Below are 13,881 nucleotides of genomic sequence, written 5' to 3' on the forward strand. Positions count from 1 at the left end.
AAAAAGTTAGTTTTTGTGAATTTCTCAAAATTAAGATAAACTGATGAAATAGATGGTACGAGGTGCTATGGCCCTATATATATATGGCCTTAATTCGAAAGTCTCGACTATTCGAAACAAGAAGAGCGTTTCCTAAGAAAGAAAACAAATACAATTGATTATATTGTAAAGTGGGTTTGAATTTCCCTAGCTTATTCGGGCCAATTAGTTGGCTATTCAATCCCATGCATCACAAATTCATGATGCTCCATTATCATGTATTCATGTGTATAATTTCGAGTCAAAACAATGAAATGGTTAATCTCACCCAAACTATTTTTTGGAGTTTATAAATTCCGAAAGAGAGGATTTGTCCAACAACAATCGAACCCAACATATCAACCAACAGTTTTGACATTGAAGTTTGTGCTATAAAATCTTATACATTCAAATTCAGGTTGTCAAAAAATCAATATATTGTGTAACAAATAAGTTTATCATTCATTCAAAAAAAAAAGAAATCAATATATGCAATAAAATGTTCTATGTCAAAGCAAGAAATTAATAAATCAAACTAATGAAGAGATGAATAAATCAAACTAATGCTCTATATTTTTTGTGTAAGTTGACAACCAGAAATCAAAATAACGAACTATATTTTCTAATACACATTAATTAACTAGAATTAGACTCGTGCGATGCGCGAGATAACTTAGATTTATTAAAATATTTAAAATTTTATATTTTTTATTTTGATAAATTATCTTATGTTTGTTATTTGTTTTATTTTTAAATAAGTATTCTCAGTCACTTAAAATGAATGAATATTGATTAGTTAAGCATTAAACTGAATTTTTTTGTTAATATAAAAGGCTACTTTAAAATATTTAGTCTGTATCCCATAATATATAGAGCTCTTCATTTTTTGATGCACAATCAAGATGTACAAACATTTTTTACATTGGAAAAAGAACTTGATTACGTATAAAATAAAATGTGGCTGAGCATGGACATTATGTGTTAGTTTGTCCGCTTTTAACATAATCTATAAAACATCAATATCTTCTAAAACCAAACACCTCCAAGAAGGGCGAGACAATAGCTTGAATTTCTCGAATAACTTCTTCTTGAGCCTAAACTCATGCTCTTCCTTCATTCTCTGTGTAATTAATTTCATTAATTAGATAACTGAAGAAAGCATAAATAATTTTGATATTTATATATTACCAGCATGCTCACACATGATTAAAACTTTTATTATTATAATTTGAATGTTTTAGCAATAAAATATTTTAATCTTAATGAATTATACAGATGACTTCAAATGCATTTGTGTTCTAGAAGTAGAATTCTTTCTGCTTCTTGATTAATTTCATTTGGAAAAGAAAGTTATTTGTTAGATATTTCTATATTTTTATCATGTATTTTATATCTATTGAACATACTAAATGCAAAGTAAATTTTAGTTTAAATTGAGTAAAAAGATGTTATTAATATATACAGTATTGATATATCTATCTTAACATTTTTGAAGTCTATTTTTGTGTCATCTTCTCTTATCTTTGTATCCAAACAAATCTCAACTAAATTCTCTACAATCCTTACGACCAAACACAATCATTTCCTTATTTGATAATATTAATTTTCTAAAATATATCTATCTAATTTAAATCAATATGTTAGATTAAAATATAATTCTCCTTTCATTTTTATTTAATTATTTTAATTACTATTTAATACATAAAGTTAATAAAATTTTAGGTTTTTTTCATCATATAATGTGATTTGAATTTTTATAAACGGATATATATTAAAAATTATCTTAGGATATTTGTAACCAAACAAGTATATCCACATATAGAGCTTGAATACATTTTTGGAGTACAATAGGGTGCCATCACTTTTTGCCAACTTCGGGTCGGGTTTTTAACTAAAATTATAATCGATTCAATTATCCGGATCCTCCTTAAGATTGCCGAATATTTTGGGCCGGTTTTTAATCCTAAGCATACTTATTTACATCCAATTAATGTTCATTCTATCTTAGGAAAGATCTAATTTGCATGCCGAATTTTTAGAACCGAGTTTGACAAAAAGAATTGATAACCCAAATTATGTAATCACATCCTCTTAATCACATCCCTATAATATAGCAACTAATTCAAAATGAATTCATCTTAGGAAATATATAATTTGCGTTAATAAACGATTACATATTTGGTAAGATCTTATTAGCTTTAAATGTACACTATTAATCCAGTAATATCAATTGAGAATCATAATAAGAATATGCCAGATCATTCATTCCTAAATCATAACTAACAAATGGTAAAATGTATATTCTCAACTTGCGAATCAAGAGTTTCTACAAAACTCTATCTACAACCGTTAACAGTATATATATATATATATACGTATGTTGTATAATACTCAAAATGACCAACGAAAAAGAGTAAAAACATACCATTGTATTATTGAGTTACTTTTTTTACTGTTAACTGCATAACCTAAGAGAACATAAAATAATTGTTCACCAGATATTCTTTTTTTTTTCATCTGTGTTTTTATTTCTAAAAATCATGTAATGGGTGGAAAAAGAGATAACTCAAATCTTCCTACTTCTCCAAGACATTGTTTTTCTCTCTCGTTTCCTCCGTCTCTCTCTCTAGAATACAACTGGAATTAGCTTAGGGTGATATGTGGATCTTTCGACTTGATAAACACGTGGTAGAGGTGAGTCTTGTTAAATGCATATTGATGAAACTTGCACACATGGTCAAATCTCATTGCCTTGCTCTGCTTGCAGGTAAGCATTATCATCACATCATTAACAATCGATCATGGCTAGGAAAAATAATGGAACATATGAGAAGAGAAAAAAGTGCATACATAGTATAACCCAAACAATAATATTGTGAAAAGAAATTAGATGTTAAATATATTTTAAGAAAAAAATTCAGACTAAATTGTGTAAGAAAATAAAAACTGAATTTGGAAGAATCACATGGCTTTGAAAACCCATATCATGAGTTATATATCACCTAGACGTCCAAATCTTCACTGACCCTAAACCCTAAACCATCGCAAAACCTTTCTCATCAGAAGTTATAGCCTATAAATAAAATAAAGGACTATGAAAATGGTTATCGGAAACAAAGTTAATAAATACATACAAACACAGTTGTAACGTTAAGGAACAAATTTAAAGTAATATTATTTGAAACAGTTAATATTTGTTTAAACTCATTTTCATGGGTAATACATACAAACACACTTGCATAAAATATAGCATAGGTAATAAGTAGCATAAATATTGTGACTAAGATATAAAATCTATTAGAGTTTATGAATTATGATCAAAAACTAAAATTTTTATATTAAAAATTTATCAAATGCATCAAAAGAAAAACAAATTACAACATTGATTTACAAGTGAGAATGTGTTATTTGCCTAAGACATTCTTCATCTAACTCTTTCTAATAAATAACCACATTTCACATCTTCACTTCTATATATGCTCCAAAATTTCGACTCAACTGATTTATTTCAAAACCTACAAATGTCACATAAAAGAAAAAGTTAAATATTACAAAATTTAGAAAATTATGTGAGAGGTAGAGTATGATGTTTGATGAAGAATTTGTCTAGCTATTTATAGATAAATTTGTAGTAGTATGAGAGTTTTTTCAGTTTTTTTTGGGTCAAACATCATGGGAGTTATGGTTACACTAGTAAAAATTGATCATATAGTTACAAAAACTTTTGTAGGTATTATTTGTTTTTCGTAGCAAAAAATATTTGTTACAATTTTGCGACAAAATAAATTAATAACTATTTTGTTGTAGCAAATTTTTTCATCATCACAAATTGTTACAAGTTAGATACTAATTAATATGTAGCAGTAGCTATTATTTGTGACCTATTACTGTAGTTATTAGTAACACAAAGCTTCTAAAATATGTGTAACAATTAGCTTCCATAAGGCACAAAATGCTTGTAGTTAACTTGTGACAGTTAGCTACACAGTTAAATACTAATTAATACCCATATTTGTGTATTTAATAAATTTTTTTTTGTACTTAATTATAAATTTAGTAGATTTTTGGATAAATTGAAATATTAAAAATAATATGTTTTATTATTTTGTTTGAAATCATAATACAAAAAGATATATTACATAGTAAATATACAAATAAAATAATTAAACAAAAATTACACAAATGTATTTGGGTTGTATTTTTGGTTTCCTAATGATCTTTTTGTTTTATCTCCAGCTAAAAAAAAAGGATTACAAAAAAAAAAAAAAGGTCAAAACGTCTTCTTCTTCTTCTTCTATCATCAAGCTTCCACCATTAATAGATATTTGCTGAAACTGACAATACCGATGTGCGAATAGTATGAATATCTGCAGAAACTGATAATACAAGTTTCATTGATCTGTCTATGTTCTGATTCACTTTCTTAATGCATAAACTAGAGCAATCCAAATACTGCCTCAATAGATAATCATCTTGTCTATGTTCTCTCATAAGTAGTATTGCATCTGAGTTGACGAAAGCCAGCAACCATCAAATCTAGTTTTTGTTCTAGATCGAGAATGATAGAAGAGACAAAGGGTAATCTTCCTGCAAAAGAGCAAAACAACCGAAACGGATCAAACCCAAGATGACTTAAACACTAAATCATTGCAAAACAAAGAACACCCAAGTATATATTTTACCTTCTGTGTTAATTCTTAATTTTGACCTCACCAATTTGATTTGGATCGATGCATGTGACGATTAAGAGGGGCTTTGTAGATGGATGAAACTGAAAATCAAGACTGAGAGGGATTGAGACTGAGGGGAATTCAGACTGAGAGGGATCGAGAGTGAAAAAGAGACAAACAAATCGGATCTGCTTGTGAGGGTTTCTACTTTCTAATCGAGTTTGAGAGAGGACGCAAAAAAAAAACGAGTTTGAGAGAGATAGAACGAAGAGAGAAGAAGGTAGAGAAAAAAAAAAGGGTTAAATTCGTGTCCGTTAGATTTATTTTAATCTAACGGTTCATATTAGAAAGAATGTGATCCTTACTTTAATAGTTTAGCCAATGAAATAACAAAGAGATGTTAGAATTTATATCCCATGGATTCACTCTGATCATACGGTTTGATAATATGCCATGTCATCTATGTGAGTGATGTCTTCCCATTGGCTCACGTTTAATTTATATTTTCTTATTCCATTTTAATCACTTTTTCTTAATTTATAATGTTTTACTATAATCAAATAGAAAATATTTTATAATAATGAGAATATGATTATAATATTTTTAAAAAATATATTTTAATTTATAATTTAATGTTTTTATTAAAAAAAAACACAAAACACAATGTAAACTATTGATGAGATGATTTTATAATCCTAGTTTTACTTTTAATCTGATGTTATATCAAAAATAAAATGATACTATAATACATGATTAATGTAGTAAACGATAATTATCTTATATCTGTAGATAATTTTGCAACTTGTTTGACAAGACTGTATTGCTGCTACATATGTATTTATAGCAAAATAAATAAGCTTTCGTCACATAAATATTTCTGAATGGTATTGCTACGCGTTAAAATTGTCGCAACAGTTACTATTAATCTACTTTTTATAATTATTTTCAAAATATTTATTACATCTTGCCACGACTCATGTTGTGGGTAATGTTGCTACAATATGGTGTGTCACAAATTATGTAGCAATTTTACTACAAAATGTTTTGGTAACTATCTGTCACTATTTATCTACGTTTCCTCACAAAATAGCTACAAAATAAATTAACTCATATGTTGTAACAAATTTGTCACATACTGTAGCTATATTTTGCTACAATTATTTCAGTAACATGTATCCGTAACTATTTAAACAATTTTTACTCGTATTACATTTCAAAAAATAAATATACCATAAGTTTTGTCTGTTTTTTTTTTGTAAACTACTAATTGTATTGCAATTAATACATTAAAGTGTATTCATATAATGAAAGATTTGTTTTTAATTTTTTTCAAACATCATGGGAGTTACATTTTAAAAAATTAATATGCAATAAATTGTGTTAATGATTACTATTAAAGAAATATAAAATTATATTGTTTTATATTTTGAAATTATTTTAGAATAAATTGATTTGATCTTTTGGCACAAAAACTGTGAAACAAATATTATACTTTTTTGTCACATTAGTAAAGAATTTAATAACTATCACATTATATTTTTCCAAAATTATGATATTAATATTTAAATCTTTCATTATCGAAAAATTATTTTGTCCAAATTTATGATAAATGTTATAGTAATTATATAAAATATTGATAAATAATACATATACAATATTATAATGTTATATTAAATATATAAAATATTGATAAATATATTTATATATAATTACTAAAAGGATATTGCATAAATGTTAATATATTTTTTAGTACAGAAATATCATTTAAATTTTATGAATATGAAAATAATGTATGTACTTTTGAGAAAAATAAATTAAAAAAGAAATAATAATTGAGAAATGAGGACATGTGTACTAAAATATTTATACAAATAGTTATAAAAAAATATAAGCTGCCAAATATTATTGTGTTATGCAAAGTTAATACTATTATATAACTTTCTCATATTATATAAGATTATGATAGTGATGTTTAAGAGTTTATTTAGTGTAATACTATTAACCTTTTTCATGACCACATACACACATTTATACAACATATCCACTCTCTATATTTGTGAAAAAAAAAAAAAAAAAATCCACTCTCTATATATATAAAATCTATCTCTCCCTCCTTATATCTTTCCATATCTTCTCTCTCTCTTCCTTAGTCTTTAGCGCAGAAACAGAGTCAGAGTCAGAGCAATGGCGGCAAAAAGCAAGAAAAAGAAGATCCTGAAGACTGTCTCCGTTGTCGACATAAGCTGCGGTAACTGTATAAAACCAACCTTGTTCTCTTTTCTCAACCTTTTCTCCAAAAAGCCCAAACCTCCCAGCTCCTCTAGCTACCGTCACTACCACTCCTCCTCCATCTCATCCGCCACACCCTCCTCCACGCCTCTGTCCACCGCTGCCGTCGCCGTCGAGAAAGATTCCGACGATCCTTACCTTGATTTCCGGCAGTCTATGCTTCAAATGATACTAGAGAACCATATTTATACAAAAGACGAACTCAGAGAGCTTCTCCAGTGTTTCCTCAGCATCAACTCGCACTATCATCACGGCATCATCGTCCGTGCCTTCTCGGAGATATGGGAAGACGTTTCCTCCGCCGCCGCTTCCGCCGTCCAAGCGTCCCCTCTCGTCACCCGTCACGTGTCACGTGCCTCACGTGATTACTATAATAACTATTACTAGGCTAATTAATAAAAAATGAATAGCTATCTATCTATCTATCTTATGTATTTATGTTTGTTAGGGAAGTAACGTAAACGTGATCGTAATAACTCTTTTTAATTAAGATCATGTCACGTCATCAGTGTATTGACACGCGGTAAAACGTGTAATATGGTGATTAAGCTCTTACTTTATCCTTAGGTTTTGGGCATGTTCGTCTAATACTATAATGTTATCCAACTTTGTCCTGTGGGGTGTGGACTTAGTTATTGTAATCTTCAAATATTGCAATTAACTAATAAGTTTGTCTCTGTTACATGTTTATATGTTTTGTTGCGTAGTTTATAATCAGCCAAAACCGAATTGGGATAAATGTTTTAAAGGTTTTAGTCACTCGTGACTCTCTCGGATAGTGACGTGAATGTTCCAAAATACACGTTTAATTATATTTATTGATTAGAAAAGTACAATGTCTGCAAACTTTCTGATCCTTAATTAATTTTCTGCAAATATACGATATTTTTTTACAAAAGGAGAAAAATAGATCTGACGACGTATAGAAACATGATCAACGTTGTTACCGTAGGAAATAGTAGTAGACGATATGAAAGATAGGAGGAGACTTGTAGCTAAGTAGGTTCATTACACTAAATTTTATTCGAACAGTATACGATTTCATTGGACACTGAAGCACGTACAAGAAATATAGTACGTAGTGCATTATAATTTTGTCGACATGTAACTGTGTAAATAAGAAATTTTTGACAAAATAAAAGACAATAAAGTACAAATTGATGTTTAGAAAAACAAGAAAGGATGATAGTATTTAATTTATGAGGAAACAAATTATAGCCGGTTCAAATACGAGTGGTAATAAATATACACAAAAGATTACGATTCTTGTTTTCAAATAAAATGAATTAGTGTACGGTGACAATAATAGCTTGTCCAAGTACGAAATTATTTAAATGGCAGAGCTCTTGAGTGTGGAGTGGACAATGAAGCACGTAGAAAACTTGTGGCTTTGGGCGATAAAATGCATGGCTCTAGAGAACACATATTTAAGATTCGCAATAATTAGAAAGAGAAGTAGTATAATACTAGTGATAATTGATAATCATTACGTTACTACACGGGTATTTATCAATTTCAACTATTTTTTTTCCGCACACACATACAAATAGTTATAGAAAAATCTAACAATTCTACCATGTCTCTATCACGGTAGTTTCCAAACTAGCACTTCTCAAAACTCTTTTTTTAAATATCATAACCATTAAATAAAATAATTATAATATCTTTAGCCAAAAACTAAACAAAAATATTTATTATTTTATTCATTATCTTTGTCTCTCATCTCACTTTTGTTTTTTTTTTTAATTTTCGACACTTTTTGTTTTTTCACTTTTTATTTTCTTTCTCTACTTCTTTACCTTCTTTTTTTAATTACAACTACATTAATTTTTTTCTGGAGATTTATATATAACAATGGACAAGTTTATATTTTGTATATAGACAATTTTAGAAAAAAATAAATTTAGTCCACAAATATAAAAATACACAATGTTGAAGTTTTTAGTAGACAACATTAAGATTTTAGTAGACATGTTTCTCCCACCGAAATTTATAGATAATTTTTTAATGGTAGACAAGTTTACACCCTATGTATATAAACAATTACAACAGAAAATAAATTTTGTCCACCAATATAGAAATGCACAACAATGAAATTTTTGGTGGACAACATTGAGTTTTTCAGTGGACAACATTAAAATTTTCGGTGGACAACTTTAATACTCTTACATATGAAACAAATCATATAGGCTCTCCCAAGTTGTATTAACGGACAAAAATTTTTTAATAAAAAAGTTGTCCATGAAGTTTGTCATTTAGCTATTTGTCTTTTTGTACTTTGGTTCTTTTTATCTACAATAAATGTTATATCATGTGTCTACTATAAAAGGACAATATTATTTATATATATTTTTTCAAATTCATGCTCATGAACTAAAAGTTATTTTTGATTTTTTAATTACAGATTGTGGTAGAACGTAAAAAGTATTTTACAATGTAGTAGAATGGAAAAGTTGTGAGTTCAATGTGGTAGTGTTAGACTAAATTTCCATTGTTATATATGATGCTAGTATCCGACTTGTTATCAATTTTTGTAATCATGAATTTTTGTCAAGTTGCCCGCTAAGTTCCAATGAACATTTTTATGACATCAAGTGTGAAGTTTTGTCAATGTGAATTGTCAAAAAGAACCAACATTTTCCCCCCAAAATTCACCTCTGTCTAGTGTCTAGTGAGTTTTTTACTCTCATCAGTGATTCAGTCATCACTACAAAAGCTAGCCAAACAGTAAAAAAAATGTAATCGTTAAGATCAAGAAGACGAAAGATGTTGGTACATTAATGGTTTTCACGACTCTGTTCACACCCGATTAGTTTCGGTTTTAACTCCTTATAAATATATTCGTTATGGCGTCTAAAGATTTTATTCTTTATTTTTCTCGTAAGCATCATTCTCAATTTCTCGTAAGCATCAAACCAGATCATAGCTATATTTACATTTTCTTTTTTTTGGTTTTGTTATAGTTGATTTAAACTTTGAATGTACGTACTGCAAATGGGTTCTATTGAAGTGAACCCGGCCTGTCACGGTTACCTTACATTATTATATTTTTCAATATCGACCTCTTTATATTATGTATCTGGACAATTAATAAAGATAAAACCCTATACAGAAGGGTATATATACGCCTCATTTCCTTTCTCTCTTCTTTAATATCGCTTTTAAGAGTTTGTCCAAAGTTCATCCAAATTCACAACCTTTTTTACTTTGCCAATATTTTTCTAAATTAAAATATACCAAAAATTAATGTAAGTATGAACTTCTCTTCTTAAAAATTGTAAAAAACAAAAGAAGTAGGAAGTGATTGAGCTAACAGTCTAACACAATAGACTGTTCTGTATCCCATATAATTTTACTGATGAGCAAAGTTTCATTCATAAAGTTTCTTTTTGATAGTTTCATTTTTTTAAACAGTTTAAGAACTTTAAAAGGACATTGATTCAATAATAGGTAGGCACTGTTTATTTTGTAGGGACTGTTTCACTTTGTAGGGTTTGGGATCTTGGAATGCTAGTTTCCGGGGTTTGAATGTTTCAACACTTTCGGATATATCTAAAAAAATCTTAGTAAAGTTTCAACGTTAAAATAAAATCAGCCAAATTAACTCTGGACGGCGATATGTCGTCGCTAAAAATTAAATGGAAAATGTTAATGTGTTGCAGATTTGTTTCCGAGACTTTACGTTTTAGGTGCATGTCTTTAAACTTTTTAATTTGTACGATTATGATTCACACGCATCAATGTCTAAATCCAAATCCTTTAGGTAGACAGTAGACTGGAGCTCCATTACATTAGTCTCTCTAAGTCAAGTTAGAAATTTCTATAACTTGTGAAAATATTATATCATGGACAACCGGTGCCGGATATATATTATGTGATGAACATATTATTTTGTTGTATAAGATTGTGATTAATACTACTATATATTACTCATTCATGTTCTTAAACAATTCCAAATTACGAACATCATTATATTTCAGATATGAGAAAAATAGCAATGACATCAATACCTGATGCGACTATATATTTATGATCACAAATACAAATTTCATACCAATGGTGAACTCTATAATCAATGACTAGCTATAAATATATAACCCAACTACCCAAAACAATATATACTACTATTTGGTCATCAATAAATTCAAGTAAATCTTAGATTAGATTTTACAGATAACAAAGAGAAACTAGTCATTAATTACGAGTTCATAAATTGTAACTGTTACCTGTTGAGAGCTAGATAGTAACTTTCAAAGTAAAAGTAGCAAATCCCAAATTGAGGTTCTCGTGCTCCTCCATAATGTCTTCGTCCCCAAAGAAGACTCTACATGGATATAACAAAAGAAGCTTAATACAATGGACTAATTTGGTTTGGTGCTTATAGATAACCCAAATTGGATAATGGTAGACTCCCATACAGATCAGTCGACTGCCTAAAACAAAAGAAGCTTATTACTTGGTCTCAAATTTATTTTGTATTTACTTGGACTAATTTAATGAAGCTTACAGCTCATGGCTATTTGGCTAATTTGGTTTTTATTTTGCCATGAATTTTTCTCAAAAGAAACCCAAATCAATGCAAGTATATGACCACCTCAAATTCCTTAAAGATGAAATAAAACATAAAATATAAGAACTGTTTGGGCTAAAAATAGATATATATGGTTCTGTATTCCATACAATTTGACTGTTGAACACAGAAATATATTTTACTGACTTAATTACAGTACTTCTGAATTGGACGCCGAGTGAATACCAATAGGTAGGGACTGTTTGTGATGGGGACATCAAGTCATCATCAACCAAGGATCAGGGAGGAGACACCAATAAGTCGACCAAGACTCTTGGAGAGAACCAACCCGAGCGTACCAAAGACATTTGTCCCTTTCTTGGAGCACATCAGACAAACCAAGAGGATTTAAGATACAAATCAACTTATTTAAGAAACCTAAGTCATCACGAAAATACAGAGAAGTGGAATTGGTTTAATCACTTGCAAAACAGACTTTGGCGAGCAGGAGAGACATCTAAGCATTCACGAGGCACATCTAACCATATAGGAGAGTCAGCTAATATCTTTCCATGCACCAGCAAGCACCAGATCAGGCGGATCTCCTTGTCCTCACACTTTCCTTATATAGCCGCATTCACACTTGGGGCAATAACTATCCAGCAGATTTCTCACCAAGAGTACTGCGTTTTGGGCCACCTCAGTGACGACCAGAATGTTCCAGAGAAGCTCACATATCCCCTTAAACCTACCAGATTCAAAGGAAACCACTTCCCCTATTTTGATGGATTTCTTCATTATTGCCCAACGGCTAGTTTGCATTTATTGTATGATTTCTTTCTTATTTCTACAATTTTAGAACGTTAGTCTACTCTTGTAAGAGCCCTATATAAAACTCATTTTGTCCTTTGTAATAATCACCTTTCAATCATCTAAGAAATATACAAGTTTGTTTTGTTTTATCCAAAGAGCGTCTTTGTTTAAGCAAGTTTGTCTTTAAATTTCATTTGAGAGATTCATTTGATTCTTGAGATTAAAGGGTTAGAATTGTTTGTGTGATTCAAACAAGTCTAGTTCTCCACCGATTGAGAGAGTCAATCAAGCCCACAGATTGAGAGAGTCAATCAAAGCAACACCACCACATTTACCGTCGTATCCATCTTCCGCTAACGCTTATTGATCAGTTCTTGATCACCGTTTGTTTATAAGATTGCGGAGTGATTCCGGATCTTATATCATCTGGTATCAGAGCTTCAAAAGCTCCTATCCATCTGGTTGTATTTCTTCAACCTATAACTTTTTGGATTTATCACTTTTTTGTTATTTAATTTTCTTTAAAAAAAAAATTGAAAACCAAATAAAAATTTTGCTTTTTGCTTTGTTCTTGTTATTATATATCTATTTTTTTTGAAGTACCTTCATATTAAAAAAACAAAAAAGTTATTTGCTTCAGTTTATTATTTATTTCTGATTTAATAAAAGAAAAAGCCTTAAAGATCATATTTTGCTCTTTTTAAATCAATTTTTGATTTTTTTTTAAGTCAGCAAAGCAAAAAAAAAAGAATATTTGAAATTTGTTATTTTTGGTTTTATAAAAAAAACAAAAGAAAAGAAACGAAGAAAATAAAATAAATATTTCGTAAAATATTTGTTTCCATTATTTTTATTTTTGCCATTTTTGTTTGATACGTCTCCTACCTCTCTGTGTTTGCAAAGTACGACCATAGAAACCAGAGAAACGATGGAGTCAGAGGACGAGAACCACTACACCTCTGAGACTGATTGGCCATACGACGAAGATCAAAGCCAAAGTTCAAACGGAGAAGTGAATGGCTACGAGGGACAATCATGGTGCAAGGAGGATTATTCTGGTTCTGAATTTGGGAACGAACCAGACGAGGAAGAGCGAGAACCAGAAACACCAGACCCATCCTTAGATGCCACCAGTCACCAAGGTTGGTATGAAGGAGATGACGATCAAACGAGTGAAGCTAGAGAAATCAAAGGAGATGATTCATGGCGTGGAGATGTTGATTTTCAAATCAGCAATGGAGAAGAACCATGTCGTGGGGAAACTAATTCTCTGTTCAGTCAAGAGGAGGAAGATAGACCATGGTGTGAGATACCATACTCCGATCAAGTGGAAGAATACCAAGGCGAAACTGAATCACAAACCAGTTTAGAAGAACCTGAAGCAAGTTTTGGTGCTGAACCAGAACGTGAAGAAGACTTTGCTGATGAAGAAGACTTTTCTGAGGAGAGTGAAGTCGAAGGTGAGGCTGGAAGAGATGATTTCGAAGGAGACATCATCAAAGAGGAAGAAGCCATAAGTGAGGCTGGAAGAGATGACAATGATGAAGCATATTTAAGTATAGCCGCGAGTGACTTGGAGGA

At 29.9% G+C, this 13,881-nt stretch overlaps 1 protein-coding gene and 1 long non-coding RNA gene across 2 annotated transcripts; one reads left to right on the plus strand and one right to left on the minus strand.

Moving 5' to 3' along the window:
* On the minus strand, positions 4,501 to 4,957 carry LOC109132581. Its single transcript, XR_002037606.1, has 2 exons — positions 4,701 to 4,957; positions 4,501 to 4,605 (listed from the first exon to the last, which is right to left on the minus strand). It is a non-coding gene; the product is annotated as an uncharacterized LOC109132581 (long non-coding RNA).
* LOC104781097 (transcription repressor OFP6-like) lies at positions 6,776 to 7,654 on the plus strand. Its single transcript, XM_010505693.2, has one exon. The coding sequence runs from the start codon at positions 6,873 to 6,875 to the stop codon at positions 7,362 to 7,364; it is 492 nt and encodes a 163-aa protein (XP_010503995.1). The 5' UTR covers positions 6,776 to 6,872; the 3' UTR covers positions 7,365 to 7,654.

Source organism: Camelina sativa, chromosome 4 (assembly GCF_000633955.1).
Source record: "Camelina sativa cultivar DH55 chromosome 4, Cs, whole genome shotgun sequence".
In the NCBI taxonomy this organism is placed as follows: domain Eukaryota; kingdom Viridiplantae; phylum Streptophyta; class Magnoliopsida; order Brassicales; family Brassicaceae; genus Camelina; species Camelina sativa.

Coding starts and splice junctions, on each gene's coding strand:
- LOC104781097 (XM_010505693.2), top strand. CDS start 6,873: ATGGCGGCAAAAAGCAAGAAAAAGAAGATCCTGAAGACTGTCTCCGTT.